The sequence below is a fragment of the Mesoplodon bidens genome (assembly GCF_964165515.1).
Source record: "Mesoplodon bidens genome assembly, chromosome: 19".
NCBI classification, from domain to species: domain Eukaryota; kingdom Metazoa; phylum Chordata; class Mammalia; order Artiodactyla; family Ziphiidae; genus Mesoplodon; species Mesoplodon bidens.
This window is the reverse complement of record NC_138179.1, coordinates 44,797,456-44,824,869: the sequence shown is the minus strand read 5'-3', so window position 1 is coordinate 44,824,869 and position 27,414 is coordinate 44,797,456. Positions and strand designations below refer to the sequence as shown.

The following is a 27,414-nucleotide window of genomic DNA, read 5'->3' as shown; positions in this document are numbered from 1 at the left end:
CCGAACTCAATTGTTGTTAGTTTGTGTAATATTTTGTAGCAATAAAATACAAAATATACTTTTTCACCTTAAGTAACAGTAATCTTGTCATTTCAAAGTCAAAAACTTTTTAAAATATCAGACTAATAATTTCTTACCCACCCGTGTTGTCTGAAAGTTTCAAGTCACATTGGTTTTGGAATAAATTACAAGACGCGCCTGTGGCTTTCTCTAAATCAGAAGAATCAAAGCTCATACCAGCTGACACAACGGCGAAACACAAGACATCTTTAAAGTGCTTTTCATTCGCAGCAGAGCTAAAATGGAGTCTGAGGGGAGACCTAACAGGTGGACAGGGGGGAACACTCTGGTCAATAATTGCCACTTAACTTTTCTCGAAAAACAGAAAGGTTATCTTCCCCCTGGAAGTCTGCCATCAAGAAACGCTGAGTGGGAACAAGACATAGCTTTGAGCAATGCTTGCCATTTCCTGATTTTTCAGGACAATCTTGCCCTCGAGGAAGAGATCTGGGAGCCAATCCCCAGGCACTGCCCACGCTGCCCTGCTCGCCCAGCTCGCTCCGCGAGGCTGAGTCGGGCACTGCCCCCGGTGCAGGAGGGGCCCTGCAGGGTTGATGTCAACAGGAGCTCGGCTTACAAAAGAGTTTCAGGTGAGGAAATCGCTAGAAGGTGACAACCAACACACATGCTGGCAACAGGGATCTTTTTTCCTTTTCTTGCAAATAAGCTTTTTTTTTTTTTTTTTTTTTTTTAGTTTCTGCTTATAACAAAGTGAATCAGTTATACATATACATCTGTTCCCATATCCCCTCCCTCTTGCGTCTCCCTCCCTCCCACCATCCCTATCCCACCCCTCCAGGCGGTCACAAAGCACCGAGCTGATCTCCCTGTGCTATGCGGCTGCTTCCCACTAGCTATCTACCTTACATTTGGTAGTGTATATATGATTACTGGTGAGATGGTACTTTCTAGATAATGCACAACCATCCTCTACCATTTTAACTTTATGTGTTTCTTTCTCCCTAAATTACACTTGGCTTTTCAGGAAGCCCTATGTACTTATCCACAAAATAATTATTCCATCTCTTAATGTGTCTGAATATAACGCTTAGGAAATACAGGTTTTCAAAATTGACCAATACTAGTTCAAACCATGATTAAAATGACCTAAAAACTTCCTTTTCGGTATTTACGAAACAGAGAGGGTAAGCACATATTCACAGGTGAGGTGGAAAAACAGTTCCTCGGGTTCCTTTAAGAAGGGGAGCAGGCCGGAGCAGCTCCTTTAGGAAGGTGAGCGTTCCTTCCCTGCACGGCCCTCTGAGCTGGTGGCCGGCCACGCTCTGACCTCTTCCATGGGCTGAGCCCAGCCCTGCCTCATTATTACCACCACCTGATTCTTTTCATCAGATGTTTCTAGTTCATTGACAGAATTACAGTTTGATCTCAACTGTCTACTTTTGCAGGATCTACTGAAGAGTTTGTGAAAGTATAAAGATAGCAAGATTGTATCATGTGCCAGGATGAATGGGCTTAAAAGCTGACAATTAAAATGTGGTCACTTATTACAAACCAAGGGAGGCTGATCTCAAAGGACACACCCCAACCGATACTCTGGGGCAGGGAAGCGAGCGCCAGCAGCATCCTGCAGACTCACCTGGCACTGTGACTCACCCTCCAGCCCGCCCGCCTGCCCGCTCCACCCCCCCGGGCCTGCAGTCTAGATGGACCGGGAAAGGCTGGAGCACAGGCTCCCTCGGAACCTGCCAAACTGGACTAAGAAAGCTGCCGGGCATGGCTCCAACAGGCACTTGCTGATCCAGTCCTGGGATGGGCACAGGGGAAGGGGACAAGAGGGGCCTTTCTGAGCAGAAACTCCATGAGGTACTAACTCCAGGGTCAATCAGGAGAAATATTAGGAGGGCTGTGAAGCAGGAGTCCCTGGGCTCCCCTGCAAGCTGGTGGTTTCAGTGTATGTAAACTCATCAGTGATTGCTTGGGCGTACCCAAGACGTCAGGGAAATTCAGCCTCCACGGAGATCAAAGGCCCAGGTGAACCACATGAGTTTCTGCGGACGGATGCTGCCACCAGTACACGCAGCTGTGATCTGTCCCTCGTGCTAAGTACAATTATTTAAAATGAGTCCCAACTCAGAAAGCTCGGTGTCCTGACAACCCACCTGTACTCCGTCGCCCCCACATTCCAGTTCCCTCGGGGGCCCCACAGTAGGGCTCGGCCCACCCCTCAGCTGCAAGCAGACCTGCATCACCCTCGTCCGGCAGGTGGGCTGCACAGGCCTCCACCCAGTGGGGTCGCTGGTCTCTTCAAAGCCCTCTCCCAACAGGCGCCAGCTCCAGGAAGTAACCCTCTCGCCAAAGGGGGTCTTTCCTTTTCTGAATAACAGGGCGTCACCCTGAAGTAAGATGTGCCGGTGCCCCTTCAGCCTCCAGGAAAATTGGACAGGAGTCTGTGAAGGGCCGCCCACGCCAGGAATCCACATTGACAGTCACACCATGTGAGCAAGGGCCAGGCTTAACACTTACCAGCACTTCTGCTCACAGGCTGGTGCTCTGCATTATAAAACCACTGCTGAGATTAGCATTGCAATGGTATCTGCTTTTGGGTGAAAGAGGCTCCCTTCCCAAGCCCAGGGCCTGCACAGAACCCTGCTCTCTGGCCCACTTATGCCAGCAGGGACAGCAGGACTCAGGACCCTTCATGCTATTTCTCTCCAAGTTGGTGACGAGGTCTTGTGACTCTGATGTTCTCACCTACGGGGCAATGAGAAGCTTCTCCCCGAAGCAGAGGACGTGGTGAGTGGTGGCCGCCCACCTCTGTGCCCAATGCCTCTACTGACCCTTCAGCCCTTGGCAATGCTTCTCCCATTGGGCTGAACCAAAGAGAGTCCCTGGAGAAAGCAGGGCCCAGGTTCCTGCAACCTTCCAAGCTCTCAGCCACAAAGGTTAAACTGAAAAAAGAAGCCTTGTCGGGATGACTTAACTCTGAAATGGGAATGACCATTTGGAGCCAGATTCCCCCACATCTGCTTCTGGCAGAGGCAGCGTGGCATTTGCAGAGCCAGGCCTGGCTCAGCTCCAGGCAAGCGTCCTTGGAGGAGTGGGAAGCCGTGACACTGAATGAGATAGCACCCATCTAAGGGTTCATCACCCTGTGACTGCTGATGTAAACAATGAGCAAAACACTTTTTTGGCTTTCATTCTCTAGTTACAGAAGCAACTTCCAAAAAGCTGAGGAGCAGAACAAGAAAGCAGTAGGCAGCGCCTTCCCGGAAGCTGCATTAAACAGCAAACGATCTCACGTTTGCAGAGCAATGAGAGAGTGGGGAACGCAAGCCCGAGGGCAGGAACACGGGACAAAGGCACAGGCAGCCTGGTCTCCGCAGCCAGGCCTCAGGCCACGGTATCTCCACAAGCCTACTGCCCTCCCACCCCACCCGTCCCCTCCCAAGGATGGACAGGACCAGGAGGGGTCAGACACCTTTACAACCTCCTGGGAAGCAGTGCGTCTCCCTAAGCAGGGGTCAGAATCCTCAGGCTGCTCTGCAGGCTCCTCCTTCACGTGAGGGTAAAGACTGAGAGATACAGCCTGGCCACGCATCCGGAGCAGTAAACAGGCCTGAGGACCCTCTCCGGACCCTAGAGTGGCCCACGCCCTCCGCAGCTTTCCCCCAGGCCCTGCTGGCACTCAGAAGGTGGGAGGGACCCGATGCGCAGACCGGAGGAGGAGGATGTCAGGACAGAGTTGCCGTGCAGACGCTTTGAGACCTGGGGGGTCTCCCGCTCTTTTCACGGCACCTCCTTTGTGGCAGGCGGCCTCCAGGTCCTGAGAACAATGTTGCAATCCATCTCCTAGGAAAAGCCATCGGGTCAGTGTTACAACCATGACTAACCCAGAGGCTGCCGCCATGCTTGGCCGCCTCCTCCAGCTTCTTAATCAACAACCAGAAGCAGAGACCTGACCTCCCTTTTCACGTCAAAGGGACTCCAGTCCAACAGGAGACAGGGAAAAAATTAACTCACAACATCACTATACTGAGGACACATCTGTTTTGAATTTTCCCGGCACAAACACAGGATCCTAAAAGTAGGGCTCAGGCCCACGCGGGTGGTACAGCCTGCTGCCCTCCCGCTCTGTCCAGGAAACCAGGGGAAATGTATTTTTCCAGCCTTGTGAGGCTGAGCTGGTTTTCACTGCACAGGTGCAGGCAGGGAAGCCGGCGAGCCAATGCTGTCATTCCTCCACAGTGATTGGAAAGTCATTTCACAGGCTTTACCTTGAGATTGCGGCCACGAAGGGCTTCAGTTCCTGAGGCTCGTAGGCCCGTGCGAAGGCCCAGCACACATAGCAGGCGGCGTCCCTGACGTTGGAGCCCACGCTGCAGGCGCCCCGCTTCTCCTCATATGTCAGCGCCTTCAGGATCACAGTGACAACTGCACATGGGAGACAGAGACCGTGAGGAGGCCCAAAGCAGCACTCAGCTCCACAGACGCTGCACCTGCTGTACCACAACCCTGCTGCCACCTCAGCCCCGGAGAGGCAGGTGTGAGCAACACACGTGGTCCCACCCGAAGTCACTCTGAAACCCACGGCCTGCTCAGAAAGGGCATCTGCAAGGAAAACACAAGTCTACCGGCTCAACTCAGGTGAAAACGTTTCTCAAAAGTTGCCCCAGGGCTTCCCTGGTGGCGCAGTGGTTGAGAGTCCGCCTGCCGATGCAGGGGACACGGGTTTGTGCCCTGGTCTGGGAAGATCCCACGTGCCACGGAGCGGCTGGGCCTGTGAGCCGTGGCCGCTGAGCCTGCGCGACCAGAGCCTGTGCTCCACAACGGGAGAGGCCACGGCGGTGGGAGGCCCGCATACCGCAAAAAAAAAAAAAGAAAAAAAAAAGTTGCCCCAGAACTCCTGGAGAACAGCACGGACGTGCCTGCGGGGCGCACCAAAGGGATGCGGCCAGGCCTAAGGAGACACAAAGGGACAGCAGCAAGGGAAGGGGCTGGCATTTCACGGGAGCAGGAGGAGGGTGAGCAGCATCACCTGGGACACCTTCTGATGAGGAAAGAGTATCTGATCCAGAGGACACCTGACCCCGGAGTCTTGCTGTCAAGGGGACCGTGAATGATAGATGGGCTTCTAATTCTGCCCAAAAGCAGTTACCAGCTGGTGAGCAAGCTCGGAGGGAAGAGACTCCACTCGGAGGGAGGAGGCTCCGTTACACAGGTGTCCTAACTCTGCTCAGAGGGCATCTGTGACCTCACCGAGCTTTAGGGCTGAGAACTAGGATGACAAAGTAAAGCAAGCCCATGGTCATTCTGTGCTAACTTCAGGGATAGCCCAGATACATTTAATTATCTAAAACACCTGTGATATTTAAAGTAATTTGAAGTACGTACACACTGTCCTTCTGGTTCCATTTTAAAATGTCTCACTGAGCTTTTAATAGTGCACATGCAATTTTTGATTTTATAAAGAGAGGAGAGAATTTAAGACACATGGTAAAAGCACTGTAATGTTTAAGGGAGATGAAATTGTACTGTATTTACCTATTAAATTTATCAGATTCATGTATTTCAAGTACTTGGGAAAGGTTTGCTTATTAGAGACATGTACTTAAAAAGAAAATATAGGGCTTCCCTGGTGGCGCAGTGGTGCAGAGTCCGCTTGCCGATGCAGGGGACGCGGGTTCGTGCCCCGGTCCGGGAAGATCCCACATGCCGCGGAGCAGCTGGGCCCGTGAGCCATGGTTGCTGAGCCTGCGCGTCCGGAGCCTGTGCTCCGCAACGGGAAAGGCCACAACAGTGAGAGGTTCACGTGCCTCAAAAAAAATAAATAAATAAATAACATTCATGCATAGGGTTTTAAAAGTATAAAGGTACTGAATTAATTTTATAAATGAACAATTTTTTAAAGTTTCTTAAAATGATTATAATAGTAAAATGTAATAGAAATAACCTTCAGAAAACTTTTAACTAACAATTCAAAGGTAGAGTATTAATTTTTTTTAAATCACACTCAATGAAATTCTCTGAAAGAACATGCTGAAGACTGAACATCAGTTCAATCTACTGATCCAAAACAGACAACGATGCTGCCATAAAGCACACTAAACAGCTCCCACGGTGTTTAGAGAAGTATTAAAAGTGAAAATGAGGGCTTCCCTGGTGGCGCAGTGGTTGAGAGTCCGCCTGCCGATGCAGGGGACACGGGTTCGTGCCCCGGTCCGGGAAGATCCCACATGCCGCGGAGCGGCTGGGCCCGTGAGCCGTGGCCGCTGAGCCCGCGCGTCCTAAGCCTGTGCTCCGCAACGGGAGAGGCCGCAACAGTGAGAGGCCCACGTACCGCAAAAAAAAAAAAAAAAAAAGTGAAAATGAGGGCTTCCCTGGTGGCGCAGTGGTTGAGAGTCCGCCGGCCGATGCAGGGGACACGGGTTCGTGCTCCGGTCCGGGAAGATCCCACGTGCCACAGAGCGGCTGGGCCCGTGAGCCCTGGCTGCTGAGCCTGTGCGTCCGGAGCCTGTGCTCCACAACGGGAGAGGCCATAACCGTGAGAGGCCCGCGTACCGCAAAAAAAAAGTGAAAATGAGTATCTGTTCTGAGAAGATGGCGTGGCCGCACATCCCAGCTCCCGGGCACCAGGGCAGAACCACTTCTGTGGATCACCATCCAACACTGGGCCGCCGAGCACAACAGTGGACGGGCAGGTACAGAGCCCACGCCCCCCCGGGAGGCCAGGGGTGGGAGCACATTCTTCTATCTGTGCACACGGCTAGAGTCTCCCTGTCCCAGCAGCACCACCCCTCAGGCCACATGTTGCAGACACGGCGAGAGATGTCCAGGGTAGAACTGGAACATGGTAGCGTCCCATGTGGGGCAGGTGGTGCCCAGATAACTCATGCACGATTCTCACGTGCATGAACTGGTGTAAGCGAGTGAAGGTCGATGCGCAAGACAGCAGGGGAGATCAACCACTGAACAAAGTGAACAAAGGAAGAGCCAGAGAGCCAGCGGTGAGACGGATAGGGTCACAAAATGCACCAAGTGACCAAAGGCACAGCCAGAGGAGACCAGCCCTCCCTGAGGCAGCCCCACCCTCTCGGGCACGTCTGGACTGGGATCTCCCCTGGGTCTGGGCACCTCACTTCTCTCTCTTCTCTCTCTTCTGTAATCTGCAGTCTGAGAAAAGACACTCAAGGTACGGATTTAAGAAAAATGAAGCACCAATTATTTGCACATGCAACTGTCATCACAGAAATTATCTTCCAAAGAAATGTACCTAGAAAGTCTTAGGCAAAAAATAAAAAGAAACAATGGCAGAACTATGAATATTATATACAAATGTCCCCTCTGCCTTTTGCAATCTAAAGACTTTTGATTCTCCATAGAGGGCAACAAAAAATAGATTTGATTCTGTACCATTTGTTTTGTATACATATGATGATTACTTTTAATAAGATTTATAAATGGTCACATAAATTTACTTAAAATTACACAAAATAAATGTATCCCAAAATAAAAATCTCAGACATTGTGTTATCAGTTATATGCATCTCAACCAGGACTGAGGAACTCAAGAACATGTTTCCTCAATATTAGCAGCACCGCAAGGGCACCTGCACTCAGAGTTCTGGCCGGGCACCCACGCTGTGGACACCAAGGTCATTCACACCTGGAGCTGGCCTTATTCCTCCTCTGTGCATGCTGAGGACTCCAAACATGGAGCCACTCTCTTGCCAAGTTCTCATGTCTTCAATCCAATGGCAGTACAACACCCCACATGGGATATGCAAAGGTCCCTCAAACTCCACAACGTCTGAAGCAAAGCCCATCTCACCCACACATCCCATGTCAGCCAGTGGCCCGTGCCCCTCTGGGGCACAGTTCAGGGCACACTGGTCATCCCAGGGCTGCCCCTCCTTGCTTCCCTGTGTCCAGTCAAGGCCTGCCCCACCCATAGCAGCCACACCTCTGCAGAGGACCCCTTCACTCTGGTCCAGCATCTCCTTGCTCAGCCGCTCCATCACTGTTGGACCACTACCAGCCTCAGCCTCTGGTCAGCCTAGTGACTCACCTCAGCAGAGCAGAGCCCAAGCTGCCCATGGCTCCCTCTTGTGAGTGCCCCAGGGCCACTACACCAATTCCCCATTGGCCTCGCATCTCTCTTGGCCACTACCAGGTGCATGCCACCCCTCCCACCTGCAAAGCCCCCGGAGCCCTCTCTGCCTGGCATCACACCCTGGGAGCACCAGGCAAACTTCCCTGAGCAGGAGCCACTGAAGCTAACAAGGGTCTGCCTCCACCAGTCAGCACACCAGGAACTAAGCTCAGCTTTCTGAAAGAGTACCTGTCCCTCTTTGTCTACCTCCTAAAACTGAAGCATACAGTTAAGACTCAAGAAGCATGTATACCCAATGTTCACTGAAGCACTATTTATAACAGCCAAGACACAGAAGCCATCTTAATGTCCAACAACAGATGAATGAATAAAGAAGATGTAGTGTACATATACACAATGGAATATTACTCATTCATAAAAAAGAATGCAATAATGCCACTGGCAGCAACATGGATGGACCTAGAGATGATCATACTAAGTGAAGTAAGTCAGACATAGAAAGACAAATATATGATATCACTTATATGTGGAATCTGAAAAACAGTACAAATGAACTTATTTACAAAACAGAAATAGACCCACGGACATAGAAAACAAACTTATGGTTACCGAAGGGGAAAGGAGGGAGGGATAAATTAGGAGTTTGGGATTAACATATGCACACTGCTATATATAAAATAGATAACCAACAAGGTCCTACCGTATAGCACGGGGAACTATACTCAATATATTGTAATAACCTTTAGGGGAAAAGAATCTGAAAAAGAATGTATGTGTGTATATATATATATATATATATATATATATATATCTCTGAATCACTGGGCTGTACACCTGAAACTAACATGACATTGTAAATCAACTATACTTCAATAAAATAAAATAAAAAATAAAAAGACTCACGGAGCATGTATAAATGCCAAACCAAACCAGAGGACACTACCACAACTGTTTCAGATAAAGTAGTTAAATCTAATTAGCGATTTTAAAATTATTATCCAAACTTGAACTAAACCAAATCTGTAATGCTTCCAATTGGTCTTCATTTGTCTTACCTGGAAAAGTTCTAGTTTACCTGGAATTACTCCTAGTTTTCTAGTGTTGTTCATATTCACTCTCTGTGTTAAGAGCGTAGCCCATTCATGGCCCAATGCATGTCAAAACTAACAGGCTGTGGCACCTTGAGGGGAAGCATCGCATAAACTCGCTGTCACTGCCGCCCCAGATTCTCTAAAACCACCACTTTACCCAGCTGCCTAGACACTTCTGGGGAAGACCGTTCAGCAACTCTATAGCCTGAGGGAAATCTGGATGCTAACTGCTGAGTCCCAATTTATCCGTCCATTGGACAAAATCAATCTCAAAATAGACAACTATGAATGACAGCGGTCAGTACTGTCCACTTCTACTTCAGGTGGACGTCGCACCCAACTACTGCACTGAGAAATGCTCAGGGCCCCCAGGGAGAAGTCCACCTCCACAGGGACACGGCCCCACCCTCGACCTGCTTGCCTCCGAGGCCCCTGAGTGGCTGGGGGAGCCTGACCCCAGGTAATTGTGAGATGGCTCGTGAGGTCGACCAGTCACGAGGAAAAGGACATGCACTGTCATCTGTACCCACTAACAGACGTCTGCCTCAGCACAACAGAGACCCCCTCATGGCTGACTGACATTTATTGGTGGGAAAATCGGCAGACTAGGAGGTCCAACCATAGGCTCATCTGGCCCACTTCTCTGTCTCAAGGGTCGGGACCTGCGCACCCGCCACCCGTACGTGGCTCCAGGCGCCAGTCTTCCCTCGCTCCGCAGACTCCCTGGCCCTGCTCCCCAGCCCATCCACTTCTCTGTCTCAAGGAATGGAAGAAGGTCAGTTTGTGAGAGGGCAGTGGGAGCCGTAGGCTGCACTCGGGCTCAACCCTACTTGAGAGAGAAAAGACCGGTGAGGAACATGGGCTCTGAGTTCTGTGTGGCAAGGTGGCCCCCACAAACCCCAGCTTTGGTCCCTGGCCCCCATACATATGCATGTGATGTCCTTGGGTAGCCGCCTGGCCCTCCAACGACATGAAGGCGCTGACTTCCCTGTGTCCTCCTGCATCCTCCCACAGAGCTAGGTCAGAGAAGTAGAGACCCAAGCCCGCCTGGGCCTCAGGGTCTCACTGCCAGCCCTGCCCACCCATGTGGCCACGCTGCTGCAGCTGCCTGGCAAAGCCTCCCTGGCAAGTCCCACCCCAGTCCTTGGCACGGGCAGTTTCAAACTCTTTCTCTCGAAAGCTCCAGTGACCCATTTATAACACCTGCCACAAACATCAGTAGCTGACATCCAAGTGCAGGTGAAGAAGTGCTGCCGGCAACAAGCACAGGCCTCACTGCTGGACTGGGGTCTGAGAGAGGGGACTACGCAGCCACTGACAGCAACGGTGGGACACCTGCCTCACAGTCACTGGAAAGGAACTTGATTTTCACAAAGTAAAACAGCTCAGAAGGAGAGAAAGCAAGATGATGGATTTCTTCAACAAGAAAACTGGAAAGTGGGGCTCTCGGCTCCAATTCATCCCAAGGTGGTAGTAAGTACCGTGCCCCCAGGGGTAGATGGACGGGGTCGGGCCGGCTTCTGCTGCTCCTGGGCAAGGCCCATGGCTGCCCCCGACCTCTCAGGCCTTCACCAGCCTCTTCTGTGAGAAAGTATGCTCTGGGCTTCCAGCTCTGATATCCAGGGACAGGAAGACAAGAGACAGACCAGCCCCAGTCCATGCAGGGTACTGAGCAATCACAGAGCTTTGGGGAGGAGGTGGTATATGAAGTAGAAATAGTCTTTGCCCTAAACTTTTATAAGAAGTCATTATCAGAGAAAAGAATTCAAAAGCTAACAACTCTTTCCAGATCCAACAGGTTTAAAATGCAGAAAACTCTTCAATAGCATTGAACAAAGACCTTTCTCACGGTTCCAATTACACACTGCAAATACATGTCAAATATATAAGATTCCCCAGAGGGCTTCCTTTTGGCAACCCAGAGTCCAGCAATGTAATTTAAATACCCTTCTCTCTAGACAGCATGTCATTTGTCTAACGCCAATCGCCTAAGGACAAAGCAGCCTCCAGGTGACAGAAACGACTTAACCCTCAGAGCACCAAGTCCCCACTGCAAGGCTTACAAATGCACATCTCCAGAGGTCAGGAGGAACCCAGTGTACTTTTCAGCATCCACAAAAAAGTCATCATACAGCCAGCACAGAAGTTACGTGTTTTGATAAGTAATGAATTATACTAATTTAAAAACAAACTCATCACATAAGGAATATCACTGCATGGGGCCAAGTCTCCCAGGATCACTGGGCCATGTCTCCTGAGATGCACTAGAATGATATCTCCCAGGATGCACTGGGCCAAATCTCCCAACACGCCCTAGAATAACATCTCCCGGGATACACTTGGCTGAGTCTCCCGAGATGCCTCTGAGCCTCGGCACATGATGGCGCTGTCTGGGGAGCCAACACTCAGACCACGAACCTGCCTGCCCAGAGTCTGAGCCCAGGAAAGTACCAGTTTCCCGGGAGCAGGTGTGGCCATCACCACAGAACTTCTACTTCATCCACCAGCACAAACAGCCATCATACCTTCCTAAAGAATGCAGTCCAACTTGCTCAGAAAAAAATATGTTGAATTTGCTGGGGGAGAGGAAATGACGGACAGAAAATCTGGTTCCACAGACATGTAGTTTTCGGTTCCCACAGGACATCTGAAAAACTATCCCAAAGGCCCTTAGCTGACCTGTGGGCAGCACTGCCAGCCACAGCACCACCACTCAGACTTGTGTGTTGGCCTTCCTTGGAGGGTGAGGGACCCCCGCCCCACAGACACTGGGAGACCCCAGCCAGGGCTCGTCTCCACAGCGCGTAACAGAACGGGATCTCAGCAGCATCCTGTGCGGTTTGGGGTGGGCCCCTGGTTACACTCTCCCCCAGTGCCTGAAGCACACTCACCTGCCACAGTGGGAGCACCCATGAAGCCCTCTCCCTTTCCACAGAAAGTCACATGGCTGTGCTGGTCCAAGAGCCCTCGCACGCATCCTCCCTGTGAACAAGACCCCTGCCACCACTGCCCACATGCTGTGGCTGAGAGCCAAGGCTCAGCTGTCGAGAAGCCAGGAACAGACGTTCTCTCACCAGGTGCTCTGAAAACACAAGTTCCCAGCACAAGTGAAGCCCACAGTCCAGGCTAAGTAGGTACAGCCGTTACTGTGACACATATTTAGCCAAGATAAGCACTCTCCTCACAAGAGAAACACAAGGGCAAGACAGAAGGAAGTTACGGTTTAGCCGGCAAAGTCTTGCCTGAGGGCAGGACCTTCTGAAATGCTTAACACAATCACAGAGCAATACTGAAGCAAACAAGAAGCACTTCCTCTTCCATCTGATTGTGCCCTATCCCCTCGGTGTACAGGGCAGTCCCTGCCACATCACTTGCTCAAAGGAAGTGATTAGCAAATATTCCTGCATAAAGCATCTCAAACCTCAGTAGATCAATACACTTAAACTTTTAAAGCAAATAACAAACGACGTAAATGTGGTATAATGGATAAAGATGGGATGGCAAATACACGTAAGGAGTTCACATATATCTCGTACGAACATCCCAACCTAAAAAGAGGAGAAACAGCAGATGAAGAAAGTTGAAAAAATGTGAATGTTGAAAATAAGGACAAGAGAGCCATTTCTGAAGATCACACGGACAGAACCTGACTTTCACCGAAATCCCCAGACGTGCACGCTGATGCAGCAGGCCATGTGGCCATGACCCACCTTGACCCATCCACAGGGCTGTGGGCAGAACGCCTACAAGCTGACCCTGAACTAGCAAGTCCACTGCCAGGCACTTGTCCTGAGGAGACGGTGCAGGCACTGGTCTATGCTCAAGCCACTCACCATGGACTCAGGAGGAGTGGGTAACAAAGTGGTGAGGGCAGCTCTGCGGTCAGACGGACCTGATCCTGTGTGCCTGGGCCCCCCGGGGAGTGTCCCCCAGTTGTCACGAGAGCCGCACTGCTGCGACCATGGTTTGTAACAGCAGAAATAAAGCCCTGCTATAACAGGGAGGGGGAATGGGAGGTGATTAAATACAACAGAACCATTCAATGCAACTCACACTGCCACCCAAAATAATATTAAATGACAGGAGGACACTCAGAACCCCCAAGTACACTGTACTTAGTCAATGGCTCATGTGCTGAAACCAGTGACAATCAGTACTCACTCTGGGCCAGGCCCTTGTCCAACTAACCTTGAGAGGTGGGGAACTGAGGCATAGAGGGACAGCCCAGGACTTGGATTGCATAGCCAGCCCATGCATCACACTGAGAGAGCCCCAGATCACTCGTGCTCACGACCCCCATCTGCCACAACATCAACAGGGCTGATCTCCAGGCAGCAAGATTCCAGGTTTCCTTAGCTTCTTCTTTATGTCACTGTCCCAAATGTCCATAATGAACACACATGATCCTCATGATCATTAAAAAAGACAATACAACACTTTAAAATGTGGTTCTGCACTTTTCCACTATTCAGGGCACACTGCTTGGCCGCAAGGCCAAGAGCAGGTGAAGGACTGCCTGGGACACAGGACAACCACTCCTCGGGGTCCACCGGCCAGTGTGGGTCCCAGGAGTCTGACACCTGAGACAGGATCGCAGTGGGGATCCTTCTCAACATCAAACACATTTACTCCATTTAGAAACCATTCCTACGTGGAACATGGATCAGAGAAGAGAGGAGGACAAATCAAAGAAGAGTAAACATTAAAACAACCTGTGTGCTCACTTCAGCAGTACATATACTAAAACTGGAATGATACAGAGAAAATTAGCATGACATCACTTATATGTGGCATCTAAAATATGACACAAATGAACCTGTCTACAAAACAGAAACAGATTCACAAACACAGAGAGCAGACTTGGGGTTACCAAGGGAGAGGGGGTTGGGGGAGGGACGGAGTAGGAGGTTGAGGTTAGCAGATGTAAGCTATTATACACAGAATGGATAAACAAGGCCCTACTGTACAGCACAGGGAACTATAGCCAATATCCTATGATAAACCATAATGGAAAAGAGTATTAAAAAAAAAGAATGTATGTACATGTATAACCAAATCACTTTGCTGCACAGCAGAAATTAACAGTGTAAATCAACTATACTTCAATAAAAAAATAAATATGAACTACCAAAAAAAAGGGGACTTCCCTGGCGGCACAGTGGTTAAGAACCTGCCTGCCAATGCAGGGGACACAGGTTCAAGCCCTGGTCTGGGAAGATCCCACATGCCACGGAGCAACTAAGCCCGTGCACCACAACTACAGAGCCTGTACTCTAGAGCCCGTGAGCCACAACTACTGAAGCCCCACGCACTCTAGGGCCCGTGCTCCACAACAAGAGAAGCCACCACAGTGAGAAGCCTGTGCACCGCAACCAAGAGTAGCCCCCGCTCACCGCAGCTAGAGAAAGCCCACGCGCAGCAACAAAGACCCAATGCCGCCACAAAATAAATTAATTTTTTAATAAAAGAAAAAAATTGAAAAAAAAAGATCTGACACCAGTTGAGGTGACAGAAAGACAGAAGGTAAGCCCCCCACAGTGGTACCCCACCACACACACAGGGGTCCTCCTCCAGCCCACAGCGGCCCACCCCACCCCAAGCGGGTACCCCACCCAGCCCACAGTGGTCCCCTCCCCCACCCTTGGGGGTGGCCATGACAGAAGGCCAGTAAAGCCGGATGGCTGACAACCTCTGAGGCCATAGATTCCTTGTCACTGCTACCACAGCATCCACCCAGGTGAGATCGGGCACCTCTTTCCTCCCCTTCAGCTCCCTGGGCTCCCAAGCGGTTTAAGGAAGGTACTGAAAGTCAAAGCAAGTGCCCAATACAGGAAATGCCACTGTGACTGCCGTGGTGAGTTTCCACGAGGCTGGATGAGCAGGTACACTTTCCACGGGAACTCCCGGTTAGACTGTTTATAATAAATATCTGGTGTCTACCTGGTACAGAAACAAACCGTTCTAAACCAGCTGGTTCCAAGTAACCCTTCGAGTAACCTTGGGCTCAACGTGCTCAGCCAGTTTACTCGACCTTCTGCCGTGGGACACAATGCCGAAAACACAGACTTCACATGATCCCAGGTGTCCAAAACTTTAAATAAAGACCTCAGTCAGGAGAGCGCTTTTCTTTAAATAATTAATTTTTAAATGTCACTTTTTGGACTGTACTGTAAAATAACCTGAACAAGTATCTTTCCTATTTTAAGAGACAATCTCACATCTTTTTTTAAAAAAATCAATTAAACTACACCAACATGTTAAGATAGAACATAAGCAAAAGCACCTCCTCTCCTGGGTACAATAACCGTCCAAGAGGACAGCGGTGGCTCCCTCCAGAACCCGGTCCCCCCAGGGTGCTACCGTGGAGGCCCCACCCCAGGACAGACTTCAGCGGGTTAAGATCTTTAACTTGTCATGACTGAGGTCAGGGGCTGACTTTCCAGCCAACCAGTGTGGCTTGGCAGTTGACCTCCTCCTGGTCCAGGTCTGTGCCCACGTCCCCACCATGCCTTGCCCCCTGGACGGCTGACGTGTGGTCATCCCAAGGAGTGGCATAATGGGTCTGTATACCGTGAGACAACTCAGTGCTGGCTGGCACCTCTGACCATGGTGAGGCTGGCTGTGAGTAAACAGATGACCTCTACAGTACTAGTTCTCTGGCGCAGGGGAAATGAGCTGCCAGTCCCATGAAATGAAACATGACTTCCACGTGCTATGACGATGACGCTGAACATGAGGTAAATATGAGAGACTGAGCAACTGAGCCTTCAGGAGGGACGAGAGGCCTCCAAGGAGGAAACGGAAATCATGGGGTCCCCGAATTCCCTACCCCCAGGCCCAGAAACAGGACAACCTGCACCCTCTGCCACCACCACCCAACTAAGTAATAAATAAACAACAGGACAAATTGACAGGGCTTCCCCACAGCCACCGTCCTGGGGCCAGCTGGTTCCAAGCAGGTCAGAACAGGAACCGATAGCTGGACCTCCATCAGGGAGCACTCACAGGGCAATGTGCCCCATCAGCACACTCGGGGGCTCAAAGAACTACTGAAGAAGGACAGGAAGTGTATCCACCGCAGAAGGTGAGCAAAGACGGGTGGACAACAGCAGTGAGGACAATGTCCCGGGTAGACATTGGCATAGGACATAGTAGGTTTTATATTCTGAGGACAAACTGCAGTTTCCATGAAATCAAGATGCTGGACCCCTTCACAGAGACCTGGAAGAGCAAGTGAAGTTAAAAGGCACATGGAAGGTTCCTCGTCTTTCTCTCCAAGAAATGAGCCCATGAAGAAGACTCCACGGGAAGAGCAAGGACACCGTGCAGCATTCACTTCATTTAAGGTGCTCCTAAGGGGCTTCCCTGGTGGCGCAGTGGTTGAGAGTCTGCCTGCCAATGCAGGGGACACGGGTTCGTGCCCCAGTCCGGGAGGATCCCACGTGCCGCGGAGCGGCTGGGCCCGTGAGCCATGGCCGCTGAGCCTGCGCGACCGGAGCCTGTGCTCCACAATGGGAGAGGCCACAGCAGTGAGAGGCCCACGTACTGTAAAAAAAAAAAAAAAAAAAAAAAAAAAAAAAGAGATGCTCCTAAGAACAGACTCATGGAACATTTCCAGCATTGAGAACTGTGATGTGTACATGACAGAGACATTTCTCTGTTTAATCCTGATGGTGCTATGTTAGCTCACTGACCTGCCCCTGAATGTGAACTGGCATTTGAAAGGCTTGAGGACCACACCTCCCCCTGAGTGCAGGTCTCCCGCCCTGAACCACGCCCTTACTCCCGTCAAGGTGGTCCAGGCAGGCATCAGAGCGCCAGCATGTGGAGAGGAGTCGGAGCACAGCCCCCAGAGCGGCCTCCCACCCACACCATCTAACACATTGCCTTGCACACAGCAGGTAAAAATGTTGAGTGAATCAGTGTTTGTCCTTCTTTCTCCAACGACACACATCCCTTGCAATTTTTTAAACTGCTTAAGCCATCCCTCCTGGAAACATTTCCCTAATGTTTCACACAAGCATAATCTTCTTTATAACTGAAGGAAAATAGATACCTCTCTACCCCCTTTGAAGTATACTTACCATCAGCAATCTTTCAGCTTCTCCAAATTTTATGTATACAAACAACAGAGTCTAAAGCTTTGGGAGGAAAACCTCTTTCCCCCTTCCCTCGCCCACCTGTCACCTAGCCTAAAGAAACTGTGACCACGCATTTGGTCTGGGAGTAAGGTGAGTGCCTGGACACTTTGTGGACAGGTGGGACTGTGGTCTGGTTCTCTCACCACCAGCCCCTGGGCTACTGGGAAGGCACAGAAAGAGATTAAGGTCCGATCCTCACTTCTCCAACCACATTAACATGCCTCCCAAAGAGGGAGCATGTGAAAGCAAGGAGGTACTCTCCATCCAGGTGACCTGCCCCCACGTCCCAGCCACGCCGAGAAGGAGAAGAGCCGCGGCACAAGGCGCGACTGCCTGCTGAGAAGATCTACCAAGGAGGGCCCCCAGGCCTGGGGTGGCCGCCTGGATGTTTAGAAACCTCCACAGGTAACTGATTCCTTGGCCATGGTGGGAACCAACTGCCTTAATCTAGCTCTCGGCTGGCAAACAGTTCCTAAGCTGAACATCACAACATCACCCCACTGCGCTAAAAGTCAAATAAAACTGCTTAGAAATAATCCTCAGAAAAATACAACCTTCTACTGACAGACTCCCTTTTAATTTTTTCAACCCTGAAAACCCAAATTTTCAGTTTCTCTAACATCAAAATATTCTACTCCTTCTAAGTCCCCGACAGGCCTCCCCCGATCTGCGAGGAGGAAGAGCCTCCCAGGAGGAGGGAGCGGGCAGCCCCCGCGCCTCGTCCCCACTGGACCCAACCCGGGGCCACCCGCGGCCGCAGCACACACTTCCCGCTGAGTCAGGGCTATGCACGAGCAGCTGTCACCTGGTCAGCAGCAGTGACGAACAGTACCACAGCGCCTGGAGCGATGCCATTGAACAGGGGCTCTCTCCTCACCCGGCTGTGGTTTATTAAATTCGAACTAGAGGACACCAAGTGAACCCAGGGGAAGCTGTCACTGGGAAAACACAGGCACGAACCCATCCCACTGATGTCGCCCACACCTGGTCCAGGTGCCCACCGTGTGTCCCAGGGGCCAGGACTAGGGGACAAAGCTCTCCCACCACCCCAGAACTGAGGTGAGATGTGAACTCCCATGGGGGCAGCCTGAACCCCCCCAGGAGGAGGCTCCGCCCTCGGCTGACACAAACGCTTCCCACTTTCTCAGTCCCGGCAAAGCCGGAGCATCTCCTGGCTCTCCGTTGTCACACTGGGTGTTGGCTCCCCAAGGGGCCTGCCCAGCCTTAGTCTATGTTCTCTGTCAGAACTTTCTTGTCAAGCCACCTAGGTAATGGCTCTTGTCAAATTAAACTCTCTTGATCTCTGAACGACCCTCCTCAGGGAGATAACAAAGGCTCTTTCCAGCTCTCTGCGCTCCGCCTAGGACACAGCACCAGGGGACCAGTGCCTGTCCATCCTGTCTCTTTGTCCAAGGCCACGGGAGGGGGCGGGACAGGGGAGGGGAGCTCGGCTGTGCCGCTGGCGCAGGAAACACCCACAGCTGATGACAGAGTGGCCCAGGTACAACAACTTGAAAGAAGCAAAAACAAGCGCTCTGGAGAATTAGAGGCTTAACCAGGAAGTCAGGGACCAGTTCTGCCACTGACTCACAGCCCAGACCTCCACTGGCCCCAAGAGTGTGCATGGCACAAAAGTCAGGACTGGCAGGCCTGGAGGACCATGCTGCAGGAGAACCCACCTCACCGAGCTGAGGGTCACTGGACCAGACGTGCGGCCCAAGGTCAGACGGCCAGGACGAGGAAGGAGGGTGAATGTTAGACAACAGGCCACTCGCGTTTGATTGATGACATGTCCGCGCCTGGCTGGGGCCAAGTTCTCTGAAGAGTTTTCTCCTCTAATCTCACCACCTGGGTCACCGCCTTGGACAGCTGGGACAGGGGAGTGTGGATGGCAGACTTCTAACCACAGGCCGAGGATCTATCACAGCCAAGCTGCCTGACCTGCCCCAGTGACCTCCCACATTGACCTGCCCGGGTGACGCAGACCCTCAGGCATAGCTATGCCTGCACGGCAGGGAGAGGTCCCACCAGGTAGGGGGCAGAGTGTGGCCTCATCCCCCCTTTGTCCAGAAAATGGCAGGTCCCCCCGACTACGGGCCTCTCCCAATGACACAGCCCAGGCAGAGCTCCATCCTCACTTCTTCAGCCCCCAAGCACCTCCCTGCTGCCCTCTGCACCCCCACAAAGATCTGGACCCACCTCAGGGCTACACTTCGACTCCCACAGCACCCAAGCACAGGGCAAGCAGAGAACCCTGCAGCAGGGCCTGGCCTGCCACGCAAGAAATCAGGCCGGTGCGTCTTCTCCTGGAGTGACCACTGGGCTGCCCCCCAGGGCACTCCTGCAGGCTCACTTCCTGAAGCCTGGGACCAGGGTCCCACCGGCGTGGAAGGCAGAGCAGCAGCCCCACGGCTTTCACGGTGGGGGCCGGGTAGGGAAGCGCCCAGGCAGTGAGAGCCACTGTGCACCAGGCAGCCTCACCCATGGGGGCAGGGGGCGTGGGGCAGCACGGAGAGGGCACGGCAACCTCACCCCAAGCACACTATACCAACCTCATCCTGGGGCCACGTGCCCACCCAGATGTGTCACCAGGAGACCTGCTAACACGCTACTTTCATGGGCAGACCTGAAATTCAAGTGAAATGGACCCTCCAGCTGTCTTCCCTGTGTAAGTAACTCCCCAGTCAAGTCGGCCAACCTGCACTGGACTTTAAACACCAAATGGGCCTGCTGCTAGCGGAAACAGATGATAAAATTAGGGAGGTATAGAAATAAATTACTTTAGTAGGCAAAGGGTTTTCCCAGGTAGCAAGGTTTCTCATTAATAAATCCAAAAAAAAAGATTTTCCATTAAAATAGCATAAATAGGGCTTCCCTGGTGGCGCTGTGGTTGAGAGTCCGCCTGCCGATGCAGGGGACACGGGTTCGTGCCCCAGTCTGGGAAGATCCCACATGCCGCGGAGCGGCTGTGCCTGTGAGCCACGGCCACTGAGCCTGCAGATCCGGAGCCTGTGCTCCGCAATGGGAGAGGCCACAGCAGTGAGAGGCCTGCGTAATGCAAAAAAAAAAAAAAAAAAAAAAAATAGCATAAATATTATCAACATGTCTAAAATAATGAACTATGTGGACAGACATTACTTTCTGAGCACACTGTATATAACACATACACAACCAAATCACTTTATATTCATAAATGTCACAATCTTAGTTTTGACCCAAACTATGAATTTCAACTTTTAAATATAACATAGATAAAGCCATATTATACAAGACGTTTTGTAATTTGCATGGCTTCTATACATGTGTTAAGTATAAATTCTAAACACATACCACTTAGAAATGCATAATACTACTTTCATCAAACTATAAATTCTTTCATAAACAATCTCAATTCTAATTTAAAAAGTATCAAATATTTAAAAACAAAAAAATTAAAGATACCCTTTAAAAACCCATACACGTGCATGTACATATACAAATACACATTCACACCCCAAAACTGCACACGTAAAAAGAACTCAAATGAAAGAATTAAAACAATGGTAAGGGGGACTTCTTTGCCAGTCCAGTGGTTAAGACGCTACACTTCCAGTGCAGCAGGTGCAAGTTTGATCCCTGGTCAGGGAACTAAGATCCCACATGCCTTGTGGTGTGGTCAAAAAAAAAAAAAAAAAAAACAATGGTGAGGGAATTCCCTGGCTGTCCAGTGGTTGAACTTCCATACTTTCACTGCCAAGAGCAGGGGTTTAACCCCTGGTCAGGGAGCTAAGTTCCTGCAAACCTCGCAGTGTGGCCAAAAAAAAAAAAAAAAGTGAAATTTTTACATCAAAAATGACACAATACACATATAAGATCAAGAAAAATACACAACCACAGAATTGGTGAAAATATTTGCAAACTGTCTACCTGATAAGGGTCTAGAATCCAGGATATACAAAGAGCTCACATAGCTCAACAACAAAAAGACAAACAACCCAATTGAAAAATGGGCAAAAGACTTCAATAGACATTTCTCCAGAGATACACAAATGGCCAACAAGTATATAAAAAGATGCTCAACATTATTAGTCATTAGGGAAATGCAAATCAAAGCCATAATCAGATGCCCACTAGGTTGGTTATAATTTTTTAAAAAATGGAAAACGACAGGTGCTGGTAAGGCTGTTGGGAAACTGGAACCCATGCCCTGCCAGCAGAAATGTAAAGCAGCAGCATACTCACAGCAGCCAAATCTCCATTAGTTGACACATGGATAAACAAAATGTGGTCCGTCCTTATGAGCTGAATTGTGTACCCCAAATTCACATGTTTTAGTCCCAAGCCCTAATACCTCATAATGGGACTGTATCTGGAGATGGGGCTTTTAAAGAGGTAATTAACATAAAATAAGACTAGCCGGGTGAGCCCAAATCCAACAGGGCTGCTGTCCTTATAAGAAGAGGCGCTCAGGACACAGACACAGACCAAAGGGCGGACCATGCGAAGACACAGCAGGAAGGTGGCCATCTGCAAGCCAAGGAGAAAGGTCTTGAAAGAAACAATCCTGCCAGCACCTTGATCTCAGGACATTCAGCCTCCAAAACTGAGAGGATAAATTTCTGTTGTTTAAGCCACCCAGTCTGGGTATACTTTGTTATGGCAGCCCTAGCAAACCATACTGTGGAGTATTCTTCAGCAAAAAAATGAAATACTGACACGCACTTACAACATGGATGAACCTTGAAAACATCATGCCAAGTGAGAGAAGCCAGTCACAAAGGACCACATGCTATATGATTCTATTTATCAGAAACAACTAGAATAGGCAAATCCACAGTGATAGAAGGTAGATTAGTGGTTGTGCAGCACTGAGGAGGATGGGGGTTTCAGGTGACAGCTAAGGGGCATGGGGTTCCTTTTGGGGTAATGAAATGTTCTAGAATTGATTGTGGTGATGGTTGCACAACTCTGTGAATAAAATAAAAGCCATTGATTTGTACGCTTTAAATAGGTGAACCATATGGAATATAAATTATATCTCAACAGACCTATTTTTAAAACCTCATAGATAGGTAGTTATTATCCCAATTCATCAATAAGGATACCAAAGCACAGATAAGTTACCTTTCTACCTCTACTGGGGTCAATTTGGGTAAGTTATATTTTTCTAGGACTGTCTATTTTGTCTGAGCTATCAAAGTTATCAGCAAAAGATATTCTGGGGCTTCCCTGGTAGCGCAGTGGTTGAGAGTCCGCCTGCCGATGCAGGGGACACGGGTTCGTGCCCCGGTCCGGGAGGATCCCACATGCCGCGGAGCGGCTGGGCCCGTGAGCCATGGCCGCTGGGCCTGCGCGTCCGGAGCCTGTGCTCCGCAACGGGAGAGGCCACAACAGTGAGAGGCCCGCGTACCGCCAAAAAAAAAAAAAAAGATATTCTGGACATGTGGCTTTTATTCTCCACCAGACCTGTCTCACAGCCCCCATCCGGGTGTCTTACTATTATTTATATGCTTCCCCTCCTGCTCTGTCAATAAGCCAGAAGCCTCTCAGTCTCTCTCTTTGGTAGGCCTTTTGGCTGTTGATCCTCGTAGACCTGTGTCTTCTCCCTCACTCATTTCTCATGCTCCCCTCACTGTCTCCCTGCCCCTTCCCTCACTCCTTCCTTGGCAGTTTGAGCCTTTCTTCTCTTCCAATATTCTGGGGCGGCGGGGGAGGAAGGGTCAGCAGCAGTTTCTACAAAGGGCCAGAGCCGAAGCATTCGGGCTTTGCAGACCACGGGCTGCTTCCTTTTTCTTTTTTTAAAAACAATGTTGAAAAAAGGAGAAACCATTCTTGGCTCCAAGGCCGTACAAAAACAGGCCAAGGCCAGCTTGGGCCCGCGGGCCATAGTTTCACAACCCCTGCTTAAGGTTTTAAATTTCCCTGTAAGTACACTACTAGCTGCATCTTGAGAGTTCCGATACATAATAATTTTGTTACTGTTCATGTCTATCTTTAAATTTTTATTATAAAATTTCTATTGGGATTTCTTCTTTGATTCATGTGTTATTTAGAAATCCATATAATTTCAAACTAAAAATTCATGCCATACCTTTATCCTTCTGTATCTGACTTTTAATTTTATTGCTTTGTGGTCAAAAAATACAGTTTGTACACCAGTGGTTCTCTGAAATTTCTTGAGACTTGTTTTACGGCCTTACTAGTAAACGTGCAGCATTTGTAAATGTGCCTCTGTGTCTTAAGATTGCATCCCCTCAACCACAGCTGCAGAGCCCTACACAAACCCACGGAATCAGGCCTGTTTTTCTGTTGTCTAAGTCTTAGATACAAGGCTCCCTGCTATTCTGTTTCATCCCACTATTCTACCCCTCAACCACAGCTGCAGAGCCCTACACAAACCCACGGAATCAGGCCTGTTTTTCTGTTGTCTAAGTCTTAGATACAAGGCTCCCTGCTATTCTGTTTCATCCCACTATTCTATTTCATAAATGAACTGTCAGCAATCAAGAGAGGTGTTCTGAGCTCTCAGGAGGACACCAGATTCGTCCATTTATCCCTGCAACCCTACTGATTTCTGCTTCTCACAGCCTCAAGTTTCACGAGGAGTCAAAGCCCCAGGGCTATGCGCACCACCTTGACGGGGATGAGCCCAGGCTGAGGGACTCACAGGAAGCCTGCTCCAGGCTGTCCCCTGAGTCCTGGACAAGCATCGTAACCAGCTGCCTCAAAACAGGTGGAGTAAAAGGCAGTCAATGTAAAATTACACAAGAAAAGCACACACATGAGGGAGAGTCTGCAGACACCACAAAAGGATCAGAAGCCCAAGCACTGTGGACAAAAAACAGAACCTAAAAGACAATATCGGAAATACAGGCCTAGAATATTAAACGCATAAAAAGAGGAATGGAACACAGAAGTAACAATATGGTAGTCAGTTTTGTATTTAGGAAATGTATTGGTAGCGGGGATGTTTTCATAATTTTCAGAGATTATGCATTCTTCATGAATACTTTTGTATTGCTGCTTGCAAATATGCATTTCCAAACTTGAAATATAGGTGTGAACAGTGTGTACCAGTTTAAAAAAAAAAAAAAGAGGAATGGAAACCATAGTGAAGAAAAGAGGAAGATTTGAAAAAGAACCGAAACAATGTCTGGAAACAAAAGGGAAAAAGATTCATGCCGTGGATGGATTTCGACGGTGACCTTGAGGGCCGAGCTCAGGAAGCGAGCCCAGCCAGCGGAGTGTTGCGACACCACACACGTGAGGGCCGGCAGCCGGAGTCAAGCAGAACAAGGGAACGAAAGGGGGCCTGCCCTCACTGTCTTTAGTCTGTTCACGGCTCTTTTTTTTTTTTTTTTTTTTTTTTTTTTTTTTGCTGTACGCGGGCCTCTCACTGCTGTGGCCTCTCCCGTTGCGGAGCACAGGCTCCGGACACACAGGCTCCGCGGCCATGGCTCGCGGGCCCAGCCGCTCCGCGGCATGTGGGATCTTCCGGGATAGGGGCACGAACCCGTGTCCCCTGCATCGGCAGGCGGACTCTCAACCACTGCGCCACCAGGGAAGCCCTGTTCACGGCTCTTTTATTGCTATGTTTTCACTGATGTTATTTGTAGCATGAGACAAAAAAAAAAAAGTCTGTGTGCTAATTTTTCTCCTTGTCCTTGTTTACTTTAACCAAGTAACTTCTACACGTGACTGTGAACATATCCAGAGATGACAGGTAAAAAGCACCTTTTAAATACAAATTCAGAGAATTCCACGGCAGTCAGTGGTTAGGACTCCGCACTTCTACAAGCAGGGAGCACGTGTTCAACCCCTGGTCAGGAAACTAAGATCCCACAAGCCACGTGGCATGGCCAAAAAAAAAAAATGTTTTTAATTTAATGAATAAATAAATACATACATACATACAAATTCAATAAAAGGCGGTAAAGTGCCACATGACCTGCCCCTGGAAAACCGTAACCAGCCCAAGGAGGGATGAATGAGGACCCTGAAACACAGGCATGATACTGTCAGGCAGACAGAGGGGAAGAGGTGAGGAAAGCTGTGGGAACCCTCAAATCTTGGCCCAAGGTCACAAACCTGAATCAGTCTCCCAGCCAAAGACAAAACAAGCCAGAGCTCACGGTTTCAAGTTTCACTTCAGACACAGAAGCCACAGCCCAGATCGCGCTGGGCTCCAAGACCCCGTCCAAAGCAGGACCCCTCCCCCGCCCTGGCCCCCACACGGGCTTCCGGAGCCAGGAGGAGCCCCGGGTCCAGCTCAGCTCTGCTAGGTTCCACCCCTCCCTGGGGGAAGGCGTCATCGGGGCGGAGTCGCGGGAGCTGCAGGCAGTAAAGCTGCCCCCAGGCCACACACACTGAAACCGGCAGCCCCGCAGCCACCATCCCTGAGCGCCAGACACAGGACAGCCTGGCAGGAAACAGGCCGGTGTGCTCCCCTCCGAAACATAAAGTAGCTCCAGTTCCATAAATATTCAAATAGTGGCATTACTAGAATAATAAGCAAATTAAAATTCAAGTAATGCATCACACATCTCAGACTTCAAGTTATAAATGAATTCCTCTGCTTCATCATCAAAGGAAGGTAAACGTCCAACTATAAAACTTTCCCCGAACACTCTCACACCCCTTGGCCTGCGTCGCCAGACAGCTAAATAAACTCTACTTTCATTTCTATTTTTCAACTGTTTGATAAGCAAAAATCGATTGATACCCTCAGAGGTTTTTTTAAAATGAGAAACCAAGTACATCACCTGAGAAAGACGACCATGGTTCCAGCTCCCGGCTCAGATGGCGTGTGCCCCATGCTCCCCACACTCGGTCTCATGGGCCCGGCTCTCACATGTGCAACAGAGGAGGACCCTGAGGGCCTGGTGGGCTCAAGCCCAGCCCCGGCACAGACCAAGCTCAGCTCGAGCGAGGTCCCAGGCGCCAGCCTCCTGCGGGGCCCGTGGGGGCAGCCTCCTGGCACACGCGGGCTGTATCAGGACAACAGTGCCCCCCACCCCGCCAGCACCTCTGAGCAGCACGAGTCGGGGGCGGGAGCCGACGAGCAGACAGGCTGCAGGGCCAGAAGAGACACCAGGAAAGCGGCAGGACTCTCCGGGGCAGGGCCTCCCCTCCATCTTCAGAAAGATCCTGCCTTGACCAAGACACAGAGGCCAAATGCCAGCAGCAGAGCTCGGCACCAAGACACAGTTAGAAAGGAAGACGTGGGAACAACGCAAGTCCCAGGGAGAGGAACCAAGCAGGAGGGGCCCGAAGTGGGGTCACCTCAGGACCAGTCCCCCTGAACAGGCTGCTCCCTGTGGGGCCCCAACTGGAAACAAATTATAGTCGAGGGACCCTGATGAGCACACAGGCCTGAGGCGCAAAGCAGGAGGGGGTGCGGGGCAGGGTGGTAAGCAAGGGGGGGGGCAGCAGGGGACAGTGTCTGTCCTCGTCCCCCTTACTCGTTCTCCAACCGATGAACAAAGGCCTAGTGAGCAAGTGTGTGTACTCGTGTGCACGTGCATGAGTGTAAGCTGCCATGAAAGAGACAGGTGCCCTGCCCTCCAGCAGTCCCACCACCCACGTTCCCCCAGGGGAGCAGCATCCTGCCTGCTGGCCTGAGCCCCACCACATCTCACATGACCCACGAAGTTGGAGCTCACGTCTCAGGGGAGACCCCGAGAGACAGTCTGGGCAGCTAGGTGCCCCTCAGCCTCAGGAACCATCCCCCACTCCCCTTCTCAGGGGACCTCCCCGGGGCCATGAGGACAGGTCCTTTCAGAACATGTGTTCATCTCAAGAACTTAACGAATGCCATCTCGGCAGCTGCTTAGGACTTACTGTCTCTAACGACAACCAAAATTAGAGAAATTGAAATTATGCCTTGAATTTTCTGTAGAGTTTTCATTTCCTTTTCCTTTCCTCTGGATGCTGCACCCCAAAAGGAGTGCTAACAATTAAAATTAAAACTAACTTGTATTTACTTGTAAGGTCAAAAGTATAAGCGATCTGCTACCTTCATCAGAGATGTTTTGTTCTGGGCTTCCCTGGTGGTGCAGTGGTTGAGAGTCCG

The 27,414-nt window shown here is 50.3% G+C and overlaps 1 protein-coding gene across 1 annotated transcript in view; it reads right to left on the bottom strand.

Annotated features, from left to right (window-relative positions):
- The window catches only part of TBCD (tubulin folding cofactor D), a 179,978-nt gene that overhangs the window by 73,627 nt on the left and 78,937 nt on the right, over positions 1-27,414 (bottom strand). Inside the window, exon 14 of the mRNA XM_081220636.1 lies at positions 4,296-4,452. Coding sequence (XP_081076762.1) covers positions 4,296-4,452 — 157 coding nt within the window. The remainder of the gene's footprint in view (positions 1-4,295; positions 4,453-27,414) is intronic.